Source organism: Channa argus, chromosome 14 (genome assembly GCF_033026475.1).
Source record: "Channa argus isolate prfri chromosome 14, Channa argus male v1.0, whole genome shotgun sequence".
NCBI lineage: Eukaryota > Metazoa > Chordata > Actinopteri > Anabantiformes > Channidae > Channa > Channa argus.
Genome location: NC_090210.1, coordinates 10,441,029 through 10,461,035, shown reverse-complemented (window position 1 = coordinate 10,461,035; position 20,007 = coordinate 10,441,029). Strand labels below are relative to the sequence as shown.

Genomic DNA, 20,007 nt, shown 5'->3' with positions numbered 1-20,007 from the left:
CTCTTTAAAAATATCTATTGCTCTTTATTACTTGACTCTTTATTGTAAACTATCTTTTCCATGTCATGATCCTGTAGGAAATGAAGGAGTTCTTCTACTGATTTAAATGCTCATTTGGGCTGCTGACAGGTTTTGATCTAATCCTCTGAGGTTAACTGCTGGAGAACAGGTTAGCACAGTTACCAAAGGCAACTAAAGTTGGACTGTCAGTTTCACGCTACAGGTCCATTCGTATTGAAACCATTGACGTTTCCCCCTGTCATGGTTAATAGATGAACAATTATTGAAAGTAAAGTCAGTAAAGTCAGTAAAGTCAGTTCCACGGCTATAGTTTGATAACATTAGCCACTGATGCAACAAAATGCCCGAGTGGACTGACCTAAGAAAGTATGCATTTTATTATTTTACTAATTTTTTGTAAGGGATGACTGAATTATTCCTGCTTTTAAATGTTTAGTGTGAACAAATAGCATCCAGTAGATGACTCCTTTTATTTCTGTGCTGTGTAATCAACTGAAAACCTTTTTCCCTTCCTGGTTTACTTTATATTTTCTGTAATGAAGTACCATATCATTTATCCTACACCATTTCAGCATGGCTATTTAAACATATAAAGATCTCATGCAAGGATGCCGATATTGTTTGACAGCAGTAATATTTATTTTTACATACTTTGAATAGACATTTACATGATTGAGCCAAATTATCCGGGACCAATTGACATCATACTTCTGTGTAATGCTTGAAGTGGGAGCTGCACTGAACATAAAACGGTAGGTTTTCATTGGATCCTGCCACTGTCTTTAATGGCATTGTTATGATCTCAGAGGGTGCCTGCAGATTCTCAGTGGTGGGATGAAATTATACTGCCACGCTTTGGCTGAGGTTGGACTTTAGGCCTGGCAGAAGTGTGACTGGTCTCCTGACAGCCTTGTTTGTACGATTTGGTGACCAGGAGACATTTAGACGAACCAATGAGTTTGTCGCAAAAACTGACTTCTCATTTGTGTTACATGTGCAACACTGACAATAGGCCCGCAAAGTAAAATAAATAAGACTTGATGGTGTGCTCTGTATCCCTGCAGCCTAATCCCACATGTCAAGCCTCAGTTTGCTTTTACAGTAAGCTTTAATGTGTACTCATAACTTTCTCTCCATATATCTGCAAAGGTCCGACTCCCTTGAAAGCCATTACCATCTCCCCACATCATGCAGCTCCCTCTTTCTCTCAAACACAACATGATAGACACATTAACACTCCTTCACACCCAATTGAGCACAACATCCAAAAAAAAAAAAAAGAAAGAAAGAGGAAGGAAATACCACAAATGTAGAGGAATGCAGCCATGAAAAAAATCAGCTTAAGCAGCTTGTGTGAAAGAGAAACGAAGAATTTGCACACAACAGGCAGCTGTGGAGCTCAAATATGAGTATTTGTTAATGGACTGTCACAAATGATAAATCACTGACAATTATATTTAATTGTCTCAGTATGTTTTTGTGTAACAATTTCACAGGGTTGGGTAATGAAGTTGATGTTCAGTGTGCCTAAAAATACACAAATTTATACCTTTTAACAGCCAAGGTACTGCAGTGTCTACTACAGTGATTGTAACTGGCCCCAACTTCACAATATACACAGAGTTTTCATTTTCTTTCATCTACACTGTTTAACCAACTGTTATCTTGTTTGTCGCCATTTTCTACAGCATATTGTTGGCAAAACGTCTCGCTGGCTGCTACTAATAATATTTCACTGGTGTACATTACAGTTAATTGAAGTGCAGCAGCTGTCAGAATAATTACATGCTGATGTTTGCTACTTGGCAGGGAAGGATTACACCCAGCCACAAGCTCTGGAGAGTTTCCTTTTTTTTTCCTTTTTCATCCTGCAAGCTTATTTCAGCCAAATGCCAACAGAAAAACTGGCTCAGAGACAGACAGAAACAGACAGACAGAAAAAGAGAGAGAAAGAAAGAGAGAGAGAGAGTCTGTTTGGCTAATTAGATACACACTAAGGGACACTATGGAAAACTGCTAATCACAGGACTAGTTACAAATGGAAAATATTGTAAATATGAGAAAAATGTAAAAGGTTCAAGATGCTAAATTCAATTCTCCATATATTTTCTTTTCCTTGTGCTCTATGAAAAAAAAAAACATTTAGTTGGTATAATCCACTCAATTCTCTCCAAACCATAATTAAAAACAGCTTTTTTTGACGACGCAAAAACTTAACCTGAGGAACCTTCAGAGCCTTAGATCCAACCAGTTAAATAGCCACAGCTTCTCCTTGCTTTTGTTGGCGAGGAGCAACTCCACTCTGCTGGAATCCACTGGATGTCTGCCTCTGCTATCTTCTCAAGGTCTGCTTTCAACTCTCTGAAAACCACAGCGATATCGCCGTTAACAATCACTTTGTCAAACAGGTGACCGTACTGATTCTCCATGGTTTCAGCCAAGTCAATCATGTCCTCAAAATCCTCCTCCTGTGAACCAAGAACACATTACCAGAAAGAGTGCTATATTTAGTCTTTAAAAGCTTTTGGTAAATGTGGTATAGCATTCAGATGGAAAAACATGGTTTGAGTGGTGTCTCTGTTTCCATCAAGAAAAGCAAGAGAATTGACTGTGTTATCTTTCTTCTATTCCACTGCTGTTGATTTATTGCTAAAGTAAAAACCCAGCTAATGTGAATCCTGGCCACATGGTGACAGAAAGATCCTCCAATATTTCTAATAATTAATAACATACAGGATAGAAGAAGGTCCCGCATTAACACTGAATTGTACTGACCATGGCATGACACATCATACGCTAAGAGAAAAGGATATGCCTGACCTCTGTACAGCCTGCATTGCTTAACTCTATACAAACTTCATGTTGCACACTGCAGCACAGTTGTTTGACCATGTTGGTTTACTAAATACAACCTGAGTCAGGGTCAAAAAGTGAATAGGAAGGATTATGAAAGTGACCCAGCATCTTTTTGCCCTGTCTAAAAAACACATGTACCATCAAATATACATGACACTGAAGCATGTGAGTACAAGCCCAACGGAGCAACCTAAAATATGAAGTCCTCACTCGTTGGCTACTTCTTTTCAGTATAGACATGTATAGTCGCAAGTTGTAACCCTTCATCTTCAGGAGGAAGTTTAGTCACTAGTCACACTAGTGATGGAACAAAAAGCCACCCACCCTGTAGCCTTGTAACTCTCGTTTCTGTTAAACATCTCTTAAATGCAAAGCACAGAATGAGCCATGTGTAAGACATGGTGTGTGCACGTGTAAGAAAGTCTGGTGATGTTTGACCTCTCGCTGACCTGGCCTGCATGTTACACCTGGCTTCACACATGTTCCCTCGTGGAAAATGTGTTTTGTGTGTTTGGTTCATAGTTTGTCTTACAGAAAAGATCCTGACTAGGTTTGTGTCGTCTTCGTCACAGATGAATTTAGCTCTGCGTCTGGTGAGCCGTAGCTCCTCGATTTGCGGTGGCTTCACAAACACCACGTAGGGTCTGAATTCAGATGTGTACACGTGCTTTATTTTCTGTGTTGACAAAAAACAAAAAAAGGAGGAAGTGTTAGGTGACAGCAGTCTTTATAATGCAGTGAGTTCACACACATTAGGGAGGAATAATCCATCCAACATTTCAAAAGAATGGCCAATTGGTTCAATCAGTATTTGGCTCAACGCAAGTTTGTGCATGTTCTGATACACATGAAGTCAACAGTATCTATTTGTTATCAAAGACTTTAATTGACAGGTCATAACACATGTGGTGCTTCACGCTATCCCTTCCCTGCAAAAACACCCTGACAAACTAGTTCTGTAACATGTGATCCATCACTGGCTTCCCACCAGCGATGGAGTGCAGAGCCAAACAAGAGGCACCACTGCCAGGAACTAAACCCTACAGTATAATGGTGACACATGGGACCTTGGAAACATATTTTTCAAACATTAAGAGGTCATATGATGAAAAACTCTCCTTTCTGAAAAGGCAATCATCACAATTAACATTTTTTGTGTTAGTATGAAGCACCGCTGTGAATGATTCAGAACAGACACATAAATTGCTCTGGCTCAAAAACAGTCATCTTCTTGGACGTAGTTTGTATTTGATGGCCTAAAACTCACACTAGGATGCACATCCAGCAGGCACACCTTGCCCTCAGCCATCACTTGGTGAACAGAGTCGAGGCTTGTTCCATAATAATGTCCTTTATACATCCCATATTCTATAAATCTACAGAGAGACAGAAACGGGGGCAAAAGCAGACAGGAAAGACAGCATTAAATGGTAATCAGACAGCAGTAGAAATGATAGACATCACTGTCATAGAAAGTCAGAGGAGGAGTGAGAGAACAAAAAACAATAGGGGTTCATTCAAACACAAGAAGGGAAAACCTCAACAGTGATACTTCTACATATAGTACCTATGGTTGAGAATGCCCCCTTCAAATGTGTGTACTGATACAAAATGGTAATCCACTCCTTCATTTTCCTGCCTTCTTTTCTCACGTGTGGTGTCTGCAAGAAAACAGGGTGGGAAGTTGGCTTAAGAAAAGGTGCGATGAGAACATTTGGCACGCAGGAGGTAAAGGTAACCCTTATTAAATTGGAAGATGTCTGTCTTACGCGGTACTGTGACGCCATAGTGGTCAGGGTTGGAGATCAGGAGCCTCCTCTTCAGTTCATTAACACCAACGCCGCTGGGCCCTCAAGATAAAGATCAAAACACTGTGTTCTGTATGTGAGTATTCATTCCCAAATATTCAGAGTGTACTAATGTTTTCCTCACGACAAGTCCAGCATCAAATAGACTCAGTGATCTGGTGACACATCTGTCTTTATCATTAGAGAAGGAACGAGTCAGACAGACACAGCTCTGATTTCAGTCTGAAAATGACTATCCAACCAGCCTCGCTCTTTTTTTTTTTTGCACTCGTGTCTCTCTATCCAATGTTTCTATACCCTCTGGAAAATCCATAGCATCACATTTAAATGTGACATCTGCAAAGTCACACAGTATCAGTGTCACTATAGTGTAGGATGCACAGGATGAAGCACATTCATACACACATACACACACACACACGCACACACGCACACATACAGTAGCATCTGGGATTTTCTTCTACTCTCTCCAGCCCCGGGTTGCATCAGACTAATGGAGCGCTTGTCTGAAAGTAGGATTCCTGACATACCTGCCTTTTCCATCACTGCCTTGCATGAGCTCAATACATTACAAAATATCAAGTTTATAGACTCTCTGCTCTTACACTGATAATGTTTTTCACAGCTGCTCCACATAGCTGGAGAGGAGCATCATCAGGCTCCGTTGATAGTTTCTTTTCTTTTCTTTTCAAAGGTTACATGATCTGTTGGCCTTGAAGTGGCTGACAGTCACTTTCACCAACCTTCCTCGGACATAACGGCCCATTGTTTCATTCACCGTTTGTGTGCAGTACAAACAAGAAAGGAAAGATTTCCAACCTGGTCAAATATTATCCAGCTGGTCCTGTTTTAGAGATCCAGGTTTTGGTTTATCTGACTATAACTCTCATTGCCAATAAGCTATATATTCTCAATGATGACCTCCGGTCAATGAAGAGCCTTCAATGCAGACAGTAAAACGTAATCCAGAGTCAGGGTTTGCTCCAACTCAATTAAAGAGGTCTAAATCTAAATCCAAGCTGTCTTAACTGTTCCAGTTTGATGATGGAGCACTTGGCTAACATTATGAGGGATCTTATTCACAATCCACTCATCCCTTTCTCTCCATTCATCAATCATTTATTTCTTCTCTATCTAGTTTTGCACCTCTTCAATCCACTGTGTTTCTTTCCTCTCTACCTTCCACTTTTAATTTATTTTCCTCTTTTCTCATTTCTTCTTTTTTGCTCTGTCACAGGTGACCTACAGTTGTATCATATTATGACATTAAAAAGACCTTCGGTGCGGCTCAATGTAAAATTCTCTGGGGAGAGATATAGCTCAAAAATACATAGAGCAGGCCTGCAGGATTGGCAGAGAACTGAATTTGGGGTGGGCCACTAGGTAACATAAGAGAACCCAATAGAGTCTGACCTGGGGTTTTGTGACAGTGTTTACTTGGTTCTGATAGGAAACGATTGTTCTTGCACTCAAGAGTTGGAACATAAATCTTCATCAATGCTTTGCTTTTTCTTTTGATCAACAACAGCTTCAACAATACTGTCATTTTAGTGAACGGGATAACATTATTTTGTATGGAACCAAAAAAAAAAAAGAAAAAAGAAAGGAAAGGAATAATATAAAACAGAACCCAAGTGACTGCAATTTGCAATAGTGTATAGTATATATCACCCCAGTTATACCCCATGTTATAATCTTTGTATCTAGCAATGTCACAGTATCTAAATCTAATGTTTACATTATATCACACAGATTTCTCATTGCATTGGAGACTGTTTTGGTGCTGATGTATATAAAAATAAAGTAATTTACGTAAGACTGTAACTTATGTGAAATGTATTTGTATTTTTAAACAGCTTTATGGTTAGCTCATACGTACCAACCAGGACAACCAAACGTTGTCTGTCCTTAGGGCTTCTGTGATAGGGCATCACCTCGATATAGGTAAGAGTACAAACTGACCCCTGTACCCCTGCACTCCACCTCCTGGACCGAGTCGCTTCTCTGGCCCAACGGCTTTTTCTGCCAAGTCGAAAACTCCTTCTTAAACCAGCTGGTAAAGAGAGAGAGGGCCCTTAGTTTTAGACTGTTAGTGTTTGTTTATTAAAGATTAAGTTAAAGTGTAAGTTTATTAGGGATAACCATTAGCATTTATTTGACTACTTGGTGAATATAAGTCCAATATTAGCTATGGATTATTTCTGCTTTTAGTATCAGAGTACATAGTTTGTTAGCTGCCGAATGCTCTCCTATTGCTAAAAAGTAGGTTTTTAATGAAAGTTGATGAGAGAGCAGCAAAAACTATAAGAGAGATAATGGGAGCAGAGTCTGGTGACAATTCACTGTGGGTTCTCCATTACCAGACATGAGAAAGACCAACCGTTGTCTCACACAGGAAAGCTACAACTATTAATCCATCAGGATGCTGTTATTTATTACGATGAATTCATTTAAAATGACCTCATAACGTTGGATACTGGTGAGTTCTCTAGGCATTGATTTATTCCGGACTTACTTGTCTTCCATGACTCACCATCCATTTTACGTTTGATAACTACTGCTGTCAAATATTGACAACAACAAGGAAAATGACAAAACGAGAGCTAATGACTGGCAGAATCGAACAACACTGTATATAAAACTGTCAACACAACCACCCAAAAACTGGTGTACTGCACGATCCTGAACAGCACAAATCTCAGGCAAGAGAACAACAACTCAGTCTGTCACGCGTGCCTTGTAGACCGTCTGACTTCCAGCGTCTGCCATGCGACTGTGGTCTGGCCTGGCTTGGCAGGCTCACTCACTTTCATGATGTTAACTGCTGCTAAGTGATGGAGCCAGGCTTGCTTTGACGTCAGCTGTAATTTCACTTTGTAAGCATATCTGTTCATTTCCTCTCCAGGCTTCATTCTAAGAAACATGGCACTACGAGTAGAGATTTTAAACTTTTGTTTACATGGCCTTTAAACTGATGATTTCACTCAAATGGGAAAAGGTAAAACAGTACATATTGTATGAAACCAATGTTATGCAGCATAAAAGAAATCTTATTTCCTAGAGTGAAATAAAGTCTAGGGGAAAACATTTTGTAATGGTCAATCTGAAGCAATGTTGGCAGTGAAATGCTCATCTGTTACTGAAAATGCTCTCAGCCCAAAGAACAGAACATTTGTCGAAGTATGACTAGAAATGATATAAAAGATAAAAAAATTGGTATCTGCAGTTCAAAGGAGTGAACCCACAGCCTACCATAAACACAGTGAGACCATTCTGAGCTACCATGGCTGTAGCTCAGTTGGTAAGGCAGTTGACCATGGACCACAGGGTCAGTGATTCAATCCCTGCTCCCGGCTACAAGTCGAAGTGTCCTTGGGCAAGAGACTGAACCCCAAGTTGCTCTCGGTGGGTCAGGTGAGCACCTTGCATGGCAGCCACCGCCATCGGTGTGAGTGTGTGTGTGAATGGGTGAATGGGAAGCTACATTGAAAAGCGCTTTGGATAAAAGCGCTATAGAAGCGACTATTTACCATTTACCATTCAGGTCACTTAAGTCATTAATACTGAGGGGCCGGGTCAAACTGCTACGGCATAGCTCTGATTGTATAAAAACCAGCAAGTCCAAATTGTTTTATCTTGTTTTGTTAAATACACACAAAAACCAAACAACTGAACAACATATCAGAGTAGCTTCTTATTTTCACTCTTTGTCTATACACACTACTCATTCTCGGATTACACTCCATGCAGTCATTCGGTTTTGCAGCATCAATAAGGCTACATATGCCAGAGACAAAAAGGAAATACAGAGTCTGAACCAAGTCCTCAGGTGGAACCTGGCCTGAGATAAGATGAAACTCACATTATTAAATGCACATGACTCTTAGAAGTGATATAATGCAACATGTGTAATTGCCAAGCTGTGCACAGGAGTCTTTTTACAATCAACGGTAAGTGCACAACCCCATATTAACATCCTGCACTACTCATATGCACGCACACAAATACAGACATCATATCATCCATGAGTTCAAGACAAATGGGATGAATGTGAAAGCTAAAACCACAGTCGCTGTTGTAGTCCTTCCCTTTAACTCTCCAAACCACAAAACTATATTATCATGTGAGCTGGTTTGTGCTGTAAATATAACTAGAGTCTCCTTTCCCCGCTCGTTCTTCTCCATCTGTTTTCATTGCTAAGTTCATTATGTACAGTACATGTTTATGTGTTGTTATGAGCTGTCATGTCCAATTGCCCTGAGTTTCATTGTGTTTTTTCACACTGGTTCTTTTTCCAGCATCAGTGGGATTCAACTGGAATAAGTCAAACATCTCACCAATGTGGATCCCCGATATAGCTCCGTAATCTACATCCTCCCTGACTGGAAAAATCAGGAAGAGAGTGAGGAAAGAGTGAGGAAATAGTGAACACAAACCACAGGGCATGACATCTGCATTACTCTGAAATTTTATACTCAAAGTATTAACATATGTTCTAACCCTAATGTCCTAATATTCTGCTTTGGAAATTCTAATAATAGTTTTATTTAGAAATGATATCCACAATTTAGAAATGATAATAACTACCACAGTCTTACAAACTGAATGCTAGTGAAAACCTACAGCACATTGTGGGAGGCCAGGTCAGTTATTAGATACTTTAAACCTGGTTGGTTACAGCAGAAGAACATTTCACACAATCCTTGCCATTTTGGAAACATGGAGCGGCGAGCATTACAGGAATATTAGTTTTGGATAACACCGACTCTCAAACCTTTCAAAACCCAAACTGAAACCTAAAATGTACATGTGTAATGTATGATGTCAGGTATGTTTTCAAAAGTACATTTAAGGAGACAATACCTTCATCCTCATCTGTGGAGCATGTGGAGAAAACAATAGTAGTGAGTGGACCAGAATAGCACCAGAGTTCACCTGTGAGCTTGAACATGCTTTTCAGACATGGCCTTTCACCTCTGAAATGAAAAAGCTCTTCCAGTATGTGTTTATTGGAAAGTGTTAAAGGCAATGTATTCCTTCACCTGGTGGTTTAACTCGAGGCTTGAATAGGGCTTTGGGGCGCTGCAGTGCAACTCTCCTATAAGACGCCAGATAAAACAAGACTAAGTCAAAACAAGAGGTTCTTAAAATGATTTGCAGGTATTTTGTGGCAAAGTTTTGTTGGTAAAGCGAGTTAGTCAAAGCATGAAAAAACTACCTTTCATGTAGCTGCTGTGAGGGGATGAGGCCTGCCTGAGAAGCGTCGTCTCTGACGTGGCATGCCTGCCACCAGGTATCATCCTCTGTGCTGACAATCTGCAGGATGTCGCCCCTGTTGAAGGCTACTGCGGCATTCTTGCACGGGACAGCAGGGTCCTCATTAGGATCATAGTGAAAAAGTGCCCTCACAAACAGCTGAGGAAACATAATCATTTGAATTTTTTTAACAGAAAAACAAGTGACAAAGAAAAACACACATTCCTTTTATTGACTGATTTATTTATCCATGCTTTTTTTTTTCCTACAGCAGCCTTATGAGCTACTTCTGTACTCTGGCAATGAATACAACATCTTTGTCTGGTGTTAATTCACATATGTCGGTGTCATATTTGAGAAACGACCACAATCATTGAAAATAATTTGACTTAATCCATTGCAAATGCTCCCTGCTCTAACTGTTTCCAGCTTGAACAGCCACACTGTGTATGTAGTGGTGGTGGTGGTGGTGGTGTCCTGGAGTTCTTTCTAAAGGAAGAGGGAATTTTCCACATTAGGTGTCAACTAATTCATTGTTATTGTTAAATTGAACTAAAACAGTCCAACACATGTGATGTGTTTGAAATAATGGATCAGTTGTATGAAGTATGTAAAGCTGTAAATTGTACTGAAGTTGCTGAGTGTCGTATCCTGTGTGTTCTGAATTTACTTGTTGACACCCACATTGTTGTAGTCACAGCAGCGTGGCAAAAGCCACAAAATATAACTACTGCAACATACTTCTGACTTTATCTCTTCTCACTGAAAACAGGTGGACAGATTCCCCCATACAGCCAGACTCCATGCAAAGAAAAAACAAAGAAAATCTTCACAAGATGATGTGTACATAATATTTACTGTACCTTCTTGTTTGATGACATTTCTTCCTTGTAGCAGGCAGGAATGATCTTGAATTTAATATCACCCTGAGATTGAGCCTAGGCAAAATGACAGCATGAAGCAGCTTGGTAGTTTTGAAACTACCCATTTATTTTATTTGACTTTCAGATCATTAGACAAGGAAATTAAAATCATGTTTGTGCAGTAGCCTATGATAAATATTTAGCTACAGCCAAAAGCCAGTAAGGATAATTGTCTTGGAAAGCGACAAAACAGAGATCCTGTCATAATAAGTATTGTGTTTAAAGGTCACAAAGAGGTATGGTAAGTGTAAAAAACATTGTTTGCAGTAGCTGAATGGTGGCACGATGGTGGTTTGTTTTCACCCGATGTTCAAAAAATTCCTCCTACCAATCAATCTGTCCTACCCCAGCTCAGTGCACATGTGCACATCATCAGCAAATACAATGCAGCAGCACTTTCATTAATCTGTGGAACGGACTTGTGGTAAGTATTAATAATGTATGATCTTTTGTGTGGTTTTACATGTATTGATATGTTACATTTTATTCAATTTGCGATGGGAGTCTCGATTATGTTTTTGTGCTTTTATGTGTCTAAATCTTCAAACATTGTAGTCCAGTTTCCAGGGTTAATCCCTGTCAGGTTATCTCCTCCAAAATCTGGTTTTTACATGTTTTCTGGCTGAGTAACATTTTAGAAAAACTACAGTGCCAGCTGTTTTTGGAAATCATGGAGCCTTTTACAAAATTAAACATATCTGAGACTTTTTAGGATTTCCACAATCAGCAGGGAACAAGCTCGAAGGTTAAGACAAAGAGGAGAGATCCAAAGAGAGGACACGCAGACTAACAATGTGACTGAACAGCAGAGGTGAGACTAACCAGAAGAGGAAGGATTTCCTTTGGTTTTCTGTCCTCCAGTGAAACTCCATTTACCTCTTTGAGCTCATCTCCTTCATGGATCAGGCCTTCAGAGCATTAGAAATACATATGGAAATTTGAACCACATGTTCTTTATCCGAACATGTTAACTGTTATGTACAATCATAATGTTACCTGATATAAAAGTACAGGAAAGTGTAGATTGGAAACTGTAACGACTGAGATCTTATCAGCTTACCGCTTTTATCAGCTGCACCTCCTCTCATGATCCTCGCCACAACAATAGCCCCTGTGGATTTATCCCTCCTAATTGTGGCCCCCTTGTGGGTGGTGATTAGCGAATGAAAGGATGATGGACAAACAGGCGAGCAGATGCAAACAGGTCAAGCCATAGAGAGTGAAAATAACATGTTGGTTTTATTACTGCCCAGACAAACTTCTTATTTACAGTCTGCTCATTCCAGCGAAAGTTATTTGTATCAAGATGGGACCATTTAGCCGACTGTCTTCATGTAACACACAAAGCGCTGGAAAAGGTTATCCAAATCAGCATTATTTTCAACAGATGTTATTGATGTGGAGCAAATCACAATGGAAAGAGCATTTCATGTATTTGACTACAATCAGCTCACGCTCGGGTGTTGTCTGGAAAAGGGGAACATGCTGGATCGATCAAAGAGACCATGTCAGAAAGAGGTCAGTCCCCTGCCAATCTAGTTTTGGGATCAATACAAAAGTATGTTCTCTATTATTGGTCCTTAGCACATACACACAAGCCTAAACGCACCAAAAAAATGTTCACCATTAAGTCAATTATTCTCATATTTACTCCTAAAATCATATTTTCCTGAAACACATTAGAATCATGTCCATGGGGGTTTAGATTTTGGCACCGTTTGTTTGTGTTTTAGGTACCAGGATACCTTAACCTGTCGACAGATTTCAATATGGGTTGATAAACAAGGCCCCAGGCTAAAAAACAAATAGTTATTTGTCATGTGGATCCAGGCTTTTTTAATTTTCACTTGTCATATAAGGGCATTTTGGACATTTTTGCTATTTGTAATGAACTTCTGGGCCTACTTAAATAGAGAAAAATCGGGCACTGGTGGATCACTATATGCAATTAGACGCATTGTAAATTTAAAAAACCTGTACTTTTTACAATTATAATACATTTTGTGGATTATGCAGTAATGACTGAATCTTAGTTTTCAGTCCAGTTTCACTTGATCCAGGAAACTTTCAGAAAGAAGTGACAATGCCTTGGACAAGGTGGAAAAAAGACAGATCATTGTGGTAGTATCAAATAAATGAGCTTTGATTAAAGATGTTGAAACAAGCTGAATTACATCAGAAACAGGGAAGAATTTATCCCAGTCCCTTGAAATGTTTCAAAAAACTCTTTAAAGAGGCATACTTTTGCAGTGCATACACTGTACACCTTACACACACACACACACACACACACACACACTCAACAATGCTGAAACTAGGCTATGATGTGCGTCACAGCAGATATATGGCAAAGAAAGATGTGGAAGAACTGACTGCGTAAATTCCTGGTTGAAGACACTGAGCAACAGCCTCTGCAGAGACAAAGGTGATCCAGGCCTCTGCAGGAACCTTTTCTTATGTTTCCTGTTATTCAAAGAGCTTTTGCTCTGTGACACCTTGGCACATGTGAGCTTAGCTGTTTTGCTTTTTGACAACATGACATAAATTCACTCGCCAGAGGAAAATTCGGCCTCGAAATTCTTGGATATGTATATTCCTTTGAACTGCCTGTCAGTTCATGTGACTGAACAAATTATAGTTTTAAGCACAGCTGTCCGGCTAGATTTTGTCTTCATTTAAATAACTGCATTATTATCATACTTGCAGGTAGACCGACATGGAAACACGTTTGTGTAGTTAACCACAGTTGTTGTTTCAGAGTTAAGATTTTCTTTTTTGGTACAACAAAATTGACATGATGTTTGTGGCTGTGTGGTAAAATAAATCTTCCATCCAGAGCCAGCAGGTGGTTATCTTAGGCGAATAGTCAAAGGGAAACAGTTAACCTAAATAATCTGCTTATCAACATCTATAGAACTAATTCTCACATTATAGCTTTATATCTGAAATCCCAGCTACACTAACCACCTGCTGGCTCTATCTGTATAAGTGGATGGTCCAAAGTGTTGACTATTTAAAAAAAAAACGGGGGATAAATCATATTTTTCCTTAAACATTGAAACATGGAGACATTTTTACTGACCAGGGGTTCTTTGGTTTTGACCAGACTGACAATTTTGACTGAATCCTCCTCCTCCTCCAGGACACCATCAGGTATCGGTGGCAGCGTTGGCTCAAAGTCTCTCTGAGCTACGGCATCATGGACAGACAGGAGACTCTGTGAGGAAAACAGAAATACAGTGGCTGCTCCACACTGAGGCATGTCACTTTGAATTCTCGATACTGTGAGCTGATGTGGCACTGGGACTAGTATCCTTAAAAGTATCTCACTTTGTATGGAAAAAATGTCCCTGTCTAAGTCTAGCTGTACATGCCAAACAAAATGGAAATAGGCGTTTTGGCTGTCAAGCTGCTGTTGGATTCAGCAAAGTGAACAAATTCCAGAGTCCCACTGCAAAAGTCTGTTCATTTTATGTCAAAATGAAAGCATGCAGCAACCAGTGTCAATGCAGTTTTACCAACACTGGTTTAGACCAAAACTAGCTCGTATTGTCACAGGTTTTTAAAGGTCTTTGTGAGGTTAAAAAATGGTATGTACTCAAGTGAAAAGGCAACCATTCCCCGTTGACTAATTGAAGGTGAAAGAAGTGAAAAAAAAAAAATAACAAACCTGGCTGACTTGACTGCACTCACTACAGCAACTGAATCCAAATACTTTCTTTTTGGATGTGAACTTTCAATTTTGTCTATGCCAACATGCCAACGAGCCAGTGGGCCTCAAAAAAAGCAACCGTCCACATCAGCAACGTTGCCTCGTCATAAAGCTTAGGAATATGCTCCTTTTCAACTGCATAATTGTGAATTATTCTATTAGTTACTATCAATACCCAATAGTAACAATAGTTTCTAAAACTTCCAATCTCTTACTGTGAGCCTGCTCAACGTCCAATCCTAAAAAAGAAAGGAGAACTGACTGCATCAAAAAAAATGAGGAGAGGGGAAACGTCTGCTCATCAACTTCATTTTAACAATCAGCCCATCCATCTGTCAGTTAGTCTACTTGTTGATCCCCATGTCCATCAACAGTTGCTCTGCTCAGAAGCTGCCATTGTCTAAGCAATTTGTCTCTGGCCGCTCTCAGAGACAGGCTTTTAAAAAACAAACATTCATTTACAGAATATTACACCCGGTGTCTCTCATAAATATGTGTGAGCTCCCACATTGGGGCCAAGAACAAACAGGTCATTACGACTGTTTAAACAAACTTGTTAGTTCTCATCTGGCTTCAGCTCCTCATTAAGAAAAGCCACAACCTCAGTAGCTCAATGGAAAACCATACGGTGTGTGTATGTATGTGTGAGTTTCTGAAATATGACTGTCAGCGTATCTGAAATAAGGGAACACGTATTTGAGTAGTCTGGGCCTCTACATGAGTGAACACTAATAAACACAACTAGGGAGTAGATTAGCTTCAGTGCTCGCGTGGTTAATAGATGTCAGCACCTCTCAGTGGGCAGAATGACGAGGTGAAATCAGCCTAAATAAAATTTACACTTGGATTAATTTGACACTTTTTGTGACCCATGTAAGAGTTGACAATTGCTGTCAGCCTTTTAAGATGTGAGTAAGCTTCAGTGCACAGATGCCTGAACATCTTCAGTATAGATTAAATGAAGCATGACTGCATGGAAATTAGGAGCTTAGGTTACAATTACAAATACTGAGTGAACGTATAAATACACTAATCATTAGCGAGTTTATTTTACTGTTAATGAACCTTTCAGATCAGGGCACTAGATTAACAAAATATTTGAATGGACTTGATTTTTGGTTCACAAATGGCATGTCAATGAAAAGGCAGTCAAAGTGCATTTACTGCACTCTTGCTCTGTTTAAGGCGTGTTTATGTACATGTTTCTGCACTAATATTACAAAGACAAAAAAGCAGCTTAGAATCATAGTTTAACATAGTAAATATTCGTATTTACCATATTCACCGCCTTCTTGGCCTAGTTTTAGATGAGAAGATTGAAACCACCTATGAATCTAGGGCAAGATTTGTATAGCGTGCAGAAAATATCTACAACCAGTCCAGGATGAACATTGCCCATCACCTGATGGCTGCTGAGTTGGCTCCAGTAACCCTACAACTCTAACAGGATAAGCAGTAGAGATAAAGGATGTGAAATAGCTACTCTGTCTCCTCCCAAAGGAACAAATAATGGCACCTCTAGAAGTGAAACTCTTATTTTCACATATAGAAACTACAGATCTGTCTTTTTTTAAGTGACTTCACGCACACAGTTGTAAACTATATCAATCATCTGTGCAATCTGGGCAACAAAGCCAACAAGTGTTTGTGTCCCAAGCTTTTGCACAATTTCTGGTAAGAATAGTGTGGGAATTCTGTAATTCTGTTAGACTTGACTTGGGAGGGTTTTGGTCAACACAGGAACACACCACCATCGAAGGAAATACTCTTCACCTTTAAGAGGGGTTTATTTAAAAGGGCAACCAGTTCTTTGACTTCCTCTCTCCAGCCTTGGTATATCAGATCGCTGGCCAACTGCAAGCAGAGAAAAAAGAGAGGGAAAGACAGGATGTATTTTTATAGGCTAATTAGAGGAATACATTTATATCAAGGCCTGAGTTGTGTGCTGGCCAAGACAGACAGGGAAGCATGCAGAGAGACAAAAATGTCAGTGAAACCCATTTTGCATCTGATTCCAACTACACTGACAGTGACATCAGCACTGTTTCTTATGACCTAAGGCCTCGTTTACCCTATTGGGACGGTGCTTTTCCCTGCTGGATGCTAACGACTTGTCCATGTTCCTGTTTTGGTTTTGTGTCTTTTAGCCACCGTCGGAAAAAGCTCCTAAATGCTCAAGGCTCCACACGACAGCTGCGGCGACTACTAAAACTAGGCAGCCTTGACCGTCAGCAGCAAGTGGAGAGGCGGCGAGTGACTGTGTGCAGTCGCCTGTCTTGTCAAGCATATTACTGTAATGACTTCTACTGCTTCAAGATGTCGAGGCACACTCCAGAGACACAATGCATGAAGGTCATTAGTTTCCACTGTGAGCAAACAGAAGCCTCTCTGAGGGGAAACAGACCCACGGTTTGGCCCTTCCAGTAGGTCCTGATGATTTAAGCCAGGCAGAGAGTGGCTGTCGAACCAAATCTGAAGCAAATGGAGTGATGGGAAGGAGATGAAGAAAAGTGTGGGGGAGAAGGTAACGGTAGATACGCAGAATGGAAACATGGCAGAAATTGCAGTACATAGAGTACAGGAGTAAGATAAATAAGATAAATGTTAAATAAGAATACAGAGAGAGGGGAATAATAGGTGTATTGTAGAGATGTGTAAAAAGGACATCGTTGTTTTAAACTTTGTCTGGGCACAAACAATCAGGAAAGTGGGAGATGATAAAATGAAGCAAAGACACCACAGAGGAATAAATAAAAATAAAGGAATGAAGCACACTTATGTATAAAATATGGTCCAAAGCTGAAGGGAATAGTGGCTGGTTGTGCCGTTTGGAGTCACAGCTGTAGTGGGAGTACTCTGTCACTTCATCTTACATCTGAAATTAATTGTATTCCTCCAACCTGAAACCTTATACTACACACAAAATGATTTTAGCAGCCTTTTGCACGGCACTGTCCTCAGTGACCTAACTCTTGCTACACTGATACAGAATGATATCTGCTTTAACACAAAGTGTTTCAAGCGATAATATCTGAGATGACAGAGTTTTTAAATAACGTTTCATAATTCAGTACACATAGGGAAAATGTACAATCAAGTCATGCCCGTGTGTGACATGAAAGTCGTCATATAACCGACGAGAATTTAAACAATGAAAAATCTTCCACCATTCCCTCTGCTGTCAAATTGTTAACTTCGGCAGTGGTGTGTATCTGCAAAAGATGTTTGGAGAGAGTCACTTACATCTGAGGCCAGTCTTGCTGCGTGCTCTTGGACAGCGATGGGGCCTCGCCTCTCAAAATGCTTTAGCCTCTCGTGGATCTGTCAGTACAAAAAAGTGTCATAATAAAGGCTCTCTCAGTAAAAAGGTAAAGTAGAAGTTAAAACGTCTACAACTAATACTTATATTCATCAAAAGAAAAAGAAAGAGGAAAATCAGCCAACTGGATTAATTATTTAAGCTTATTAGATATATGTATTTCATTAAAAAACGTGTTGTGATACCAGGACAAGAACACAACCGACACAGATTTCAAACCATTTTAAGTGAACAAATTTATGTGAAACTGTACTTTTATGACCCTTTTAATTTACTTTTAACAGCTAATCCGTTATTTATGTACTGTACTAGTGTACAATTTTCTGCTAGTTGATATTACTATACAGATGAATATTTAACACGTTACATTATCCTGTTAAATTTACTGTAACAGATTTTAAAATGTGCACCTTAAACAAAAATCAAGTTTAATATGTAAAAAGACAGCAGTACAACTCTGCAACTTTCAGGAATTATTGTGTCAGTAGAATATGGTGGTCTAGTATAAACCCGTATTACATAAGTAAAGTAACTGAACCACTTTCTTCTAACACTGCTAATGAACTAGAAGCAAACCGTCAGACACGATCATAGTGTAAACTTCCCTTCACCTTAAAGAGCAGGTGCAGCTTCTTTTCCATCAACATGCTGTGGAGGAACCTATAGTCCTCCTCTCTGTCTGTATGAAACCCTGTTCCAGACATCACTGATGATAGCAGTCTGCAGACTCGCAGAAGGAGGGCAGTCCACCTGCATCAGTATTATTTTAGAGAATGTGGTTTGAATAGAGATGCCAAAGGTTAAATAGAGGATGTGATGTAAAACTCCCACAGGGAAGTGTTTAAAAGATTTACTGTAATCTTTCTTTAAGAAAAATGTATTGTGCTCAAGTTACACAGATCGTTCGAACCTATAATGGACATACCACGGTTTGGCTCAGTATCCTCTTCACTCTGAAAAAAACAAAACAAAAATTCAACAAATATTAAAAAATATATCATACTCAAAGGTTATCCATACTTCGTTCAATTTTCTTTGTTTCTAATGTGACAGAAAAGATCACAGACAGGAAAGAATTTGTCTACATGTTTTTGACATGGAAGATAAAAGAGACTTCTTCTGCGTTATTACTGCCCCCTAATGCCAGTATAAGGAATTTCAATCTGACAGTAATAGGTTGTACACAGCCATGTGAAAAAAAGATCAAATCAATGAATAATCAGCAATAATTAAAGTTTTTTGTTTGTTTTTTTTACACGTTTGCATGCTTGATTGGTCAGTAGTACTTTAATAACACTGCATCACACAAAAGACAACATAACTCATAGTTGAGGATAAATACTGGATTCTCCCTGTTCAAATAGATTTTTCTTTACTCATTTTTTACACTCTATTCTGATTTCATCGATGTCATATAACCAAGTTATGCAAACCTCCACAATTCCTAACAATCAATCAGTTAGCACAGATAGAGGACAATATTCAACCTGATTTATGTTTCAATACCTGACAATATATCATAATACTGGGGTTGGGATTAACACACCTGATCTGCAGGTTAGGGGTGCAAAACACAAGTTTCAGTTAATTCAGGCATATTTTAAGAGGTTTGACATAAATTGCACTCACCAGAGACTGTCCAATTCATCAGGCCCAGTTTAGGCCGGCCATAGCACATAGTGTCAAAAGAGTAGCTCTACTTCTAGAGTGCGTGGAGTTTGACTGACCAGACTGTCAAAGAATTTGTCTCTTATCCATTCAGTGTATGTCAGCTCTGACCTAAATCAAGCCAGCAGGCAGTCAATACAGCAATCAAAGAATGTCAGCCTAGAACAGTTGGCTTTCCGCTGTCATGCGGTTCACTCTGCACTGCTCACAGAGAAAGAGAACTGTATTGTAATTTTAAAATACAGAGGAAATAAAATCAGTATATTTGGTGAGTGCACTAACTGTTGTGGTGAATTGTAAATAGCTTTACTATAGGAAGCCTAGAGCCATTGAATTTGGTACTTGTATTTTACATTGTCTTTCATGATATTTTGTATTTTGTGCCACTATGTTTTAGGGGTAAATGTACTTTTTATTCCACTACATTACAAAATCTAATGTTTG

At 39.4% G+C, this 20,007-nt stretch overlaps 1 protein-coding gene across 1 annotated transcript; it reads right to left on the bottom strand.

The window, feature by feature from the left end:
• Positions 1 to 703: 703 nt before the first annotated feature.
• Positions 704 to 19,573, bottom strand: LOC137098432 (MAGUK p55 subfamily member 7-like). Its single transcript, XM_067474656.1, has 19 exons — positions 19,525 to 19,573; positions 19,442 to 19,446; positions 18,793 to 18,848; positions 18,507 to 18,645; positions 17,820 to 17,897; positions 16,350 to 16,430; positions 13,947 to 14,081; positions 11,925 to 12,006; positions 11,687 to 11,772; positions 10,805 to 10,879; positions 9,904 to 10,100; positions 9,728 to 9,783; positions 9,023 to 9,076; positions 6,565 to 6,738; positions 4,647 to 4,727; positions 4,445 to 4,538; positions 4,145 to 4,253; positions 3,410 to 3,553; positions 704 to 2,489 (listed from the first exon to the last, which is right to left on the bottom strand). Exons 1-19 carry the CDS (start codon positions 19,571 to 19,573, stop codon positions 2,259 to 2,261), a joined length of 1,926 nt encoding a protein of 641 aa, XP_067330757.1. The 3' UTR covers positions 704 to 2,258.
• Between the last annotated feature and the right edge of the window lie 434 nt (positions 19,574 to 20,007).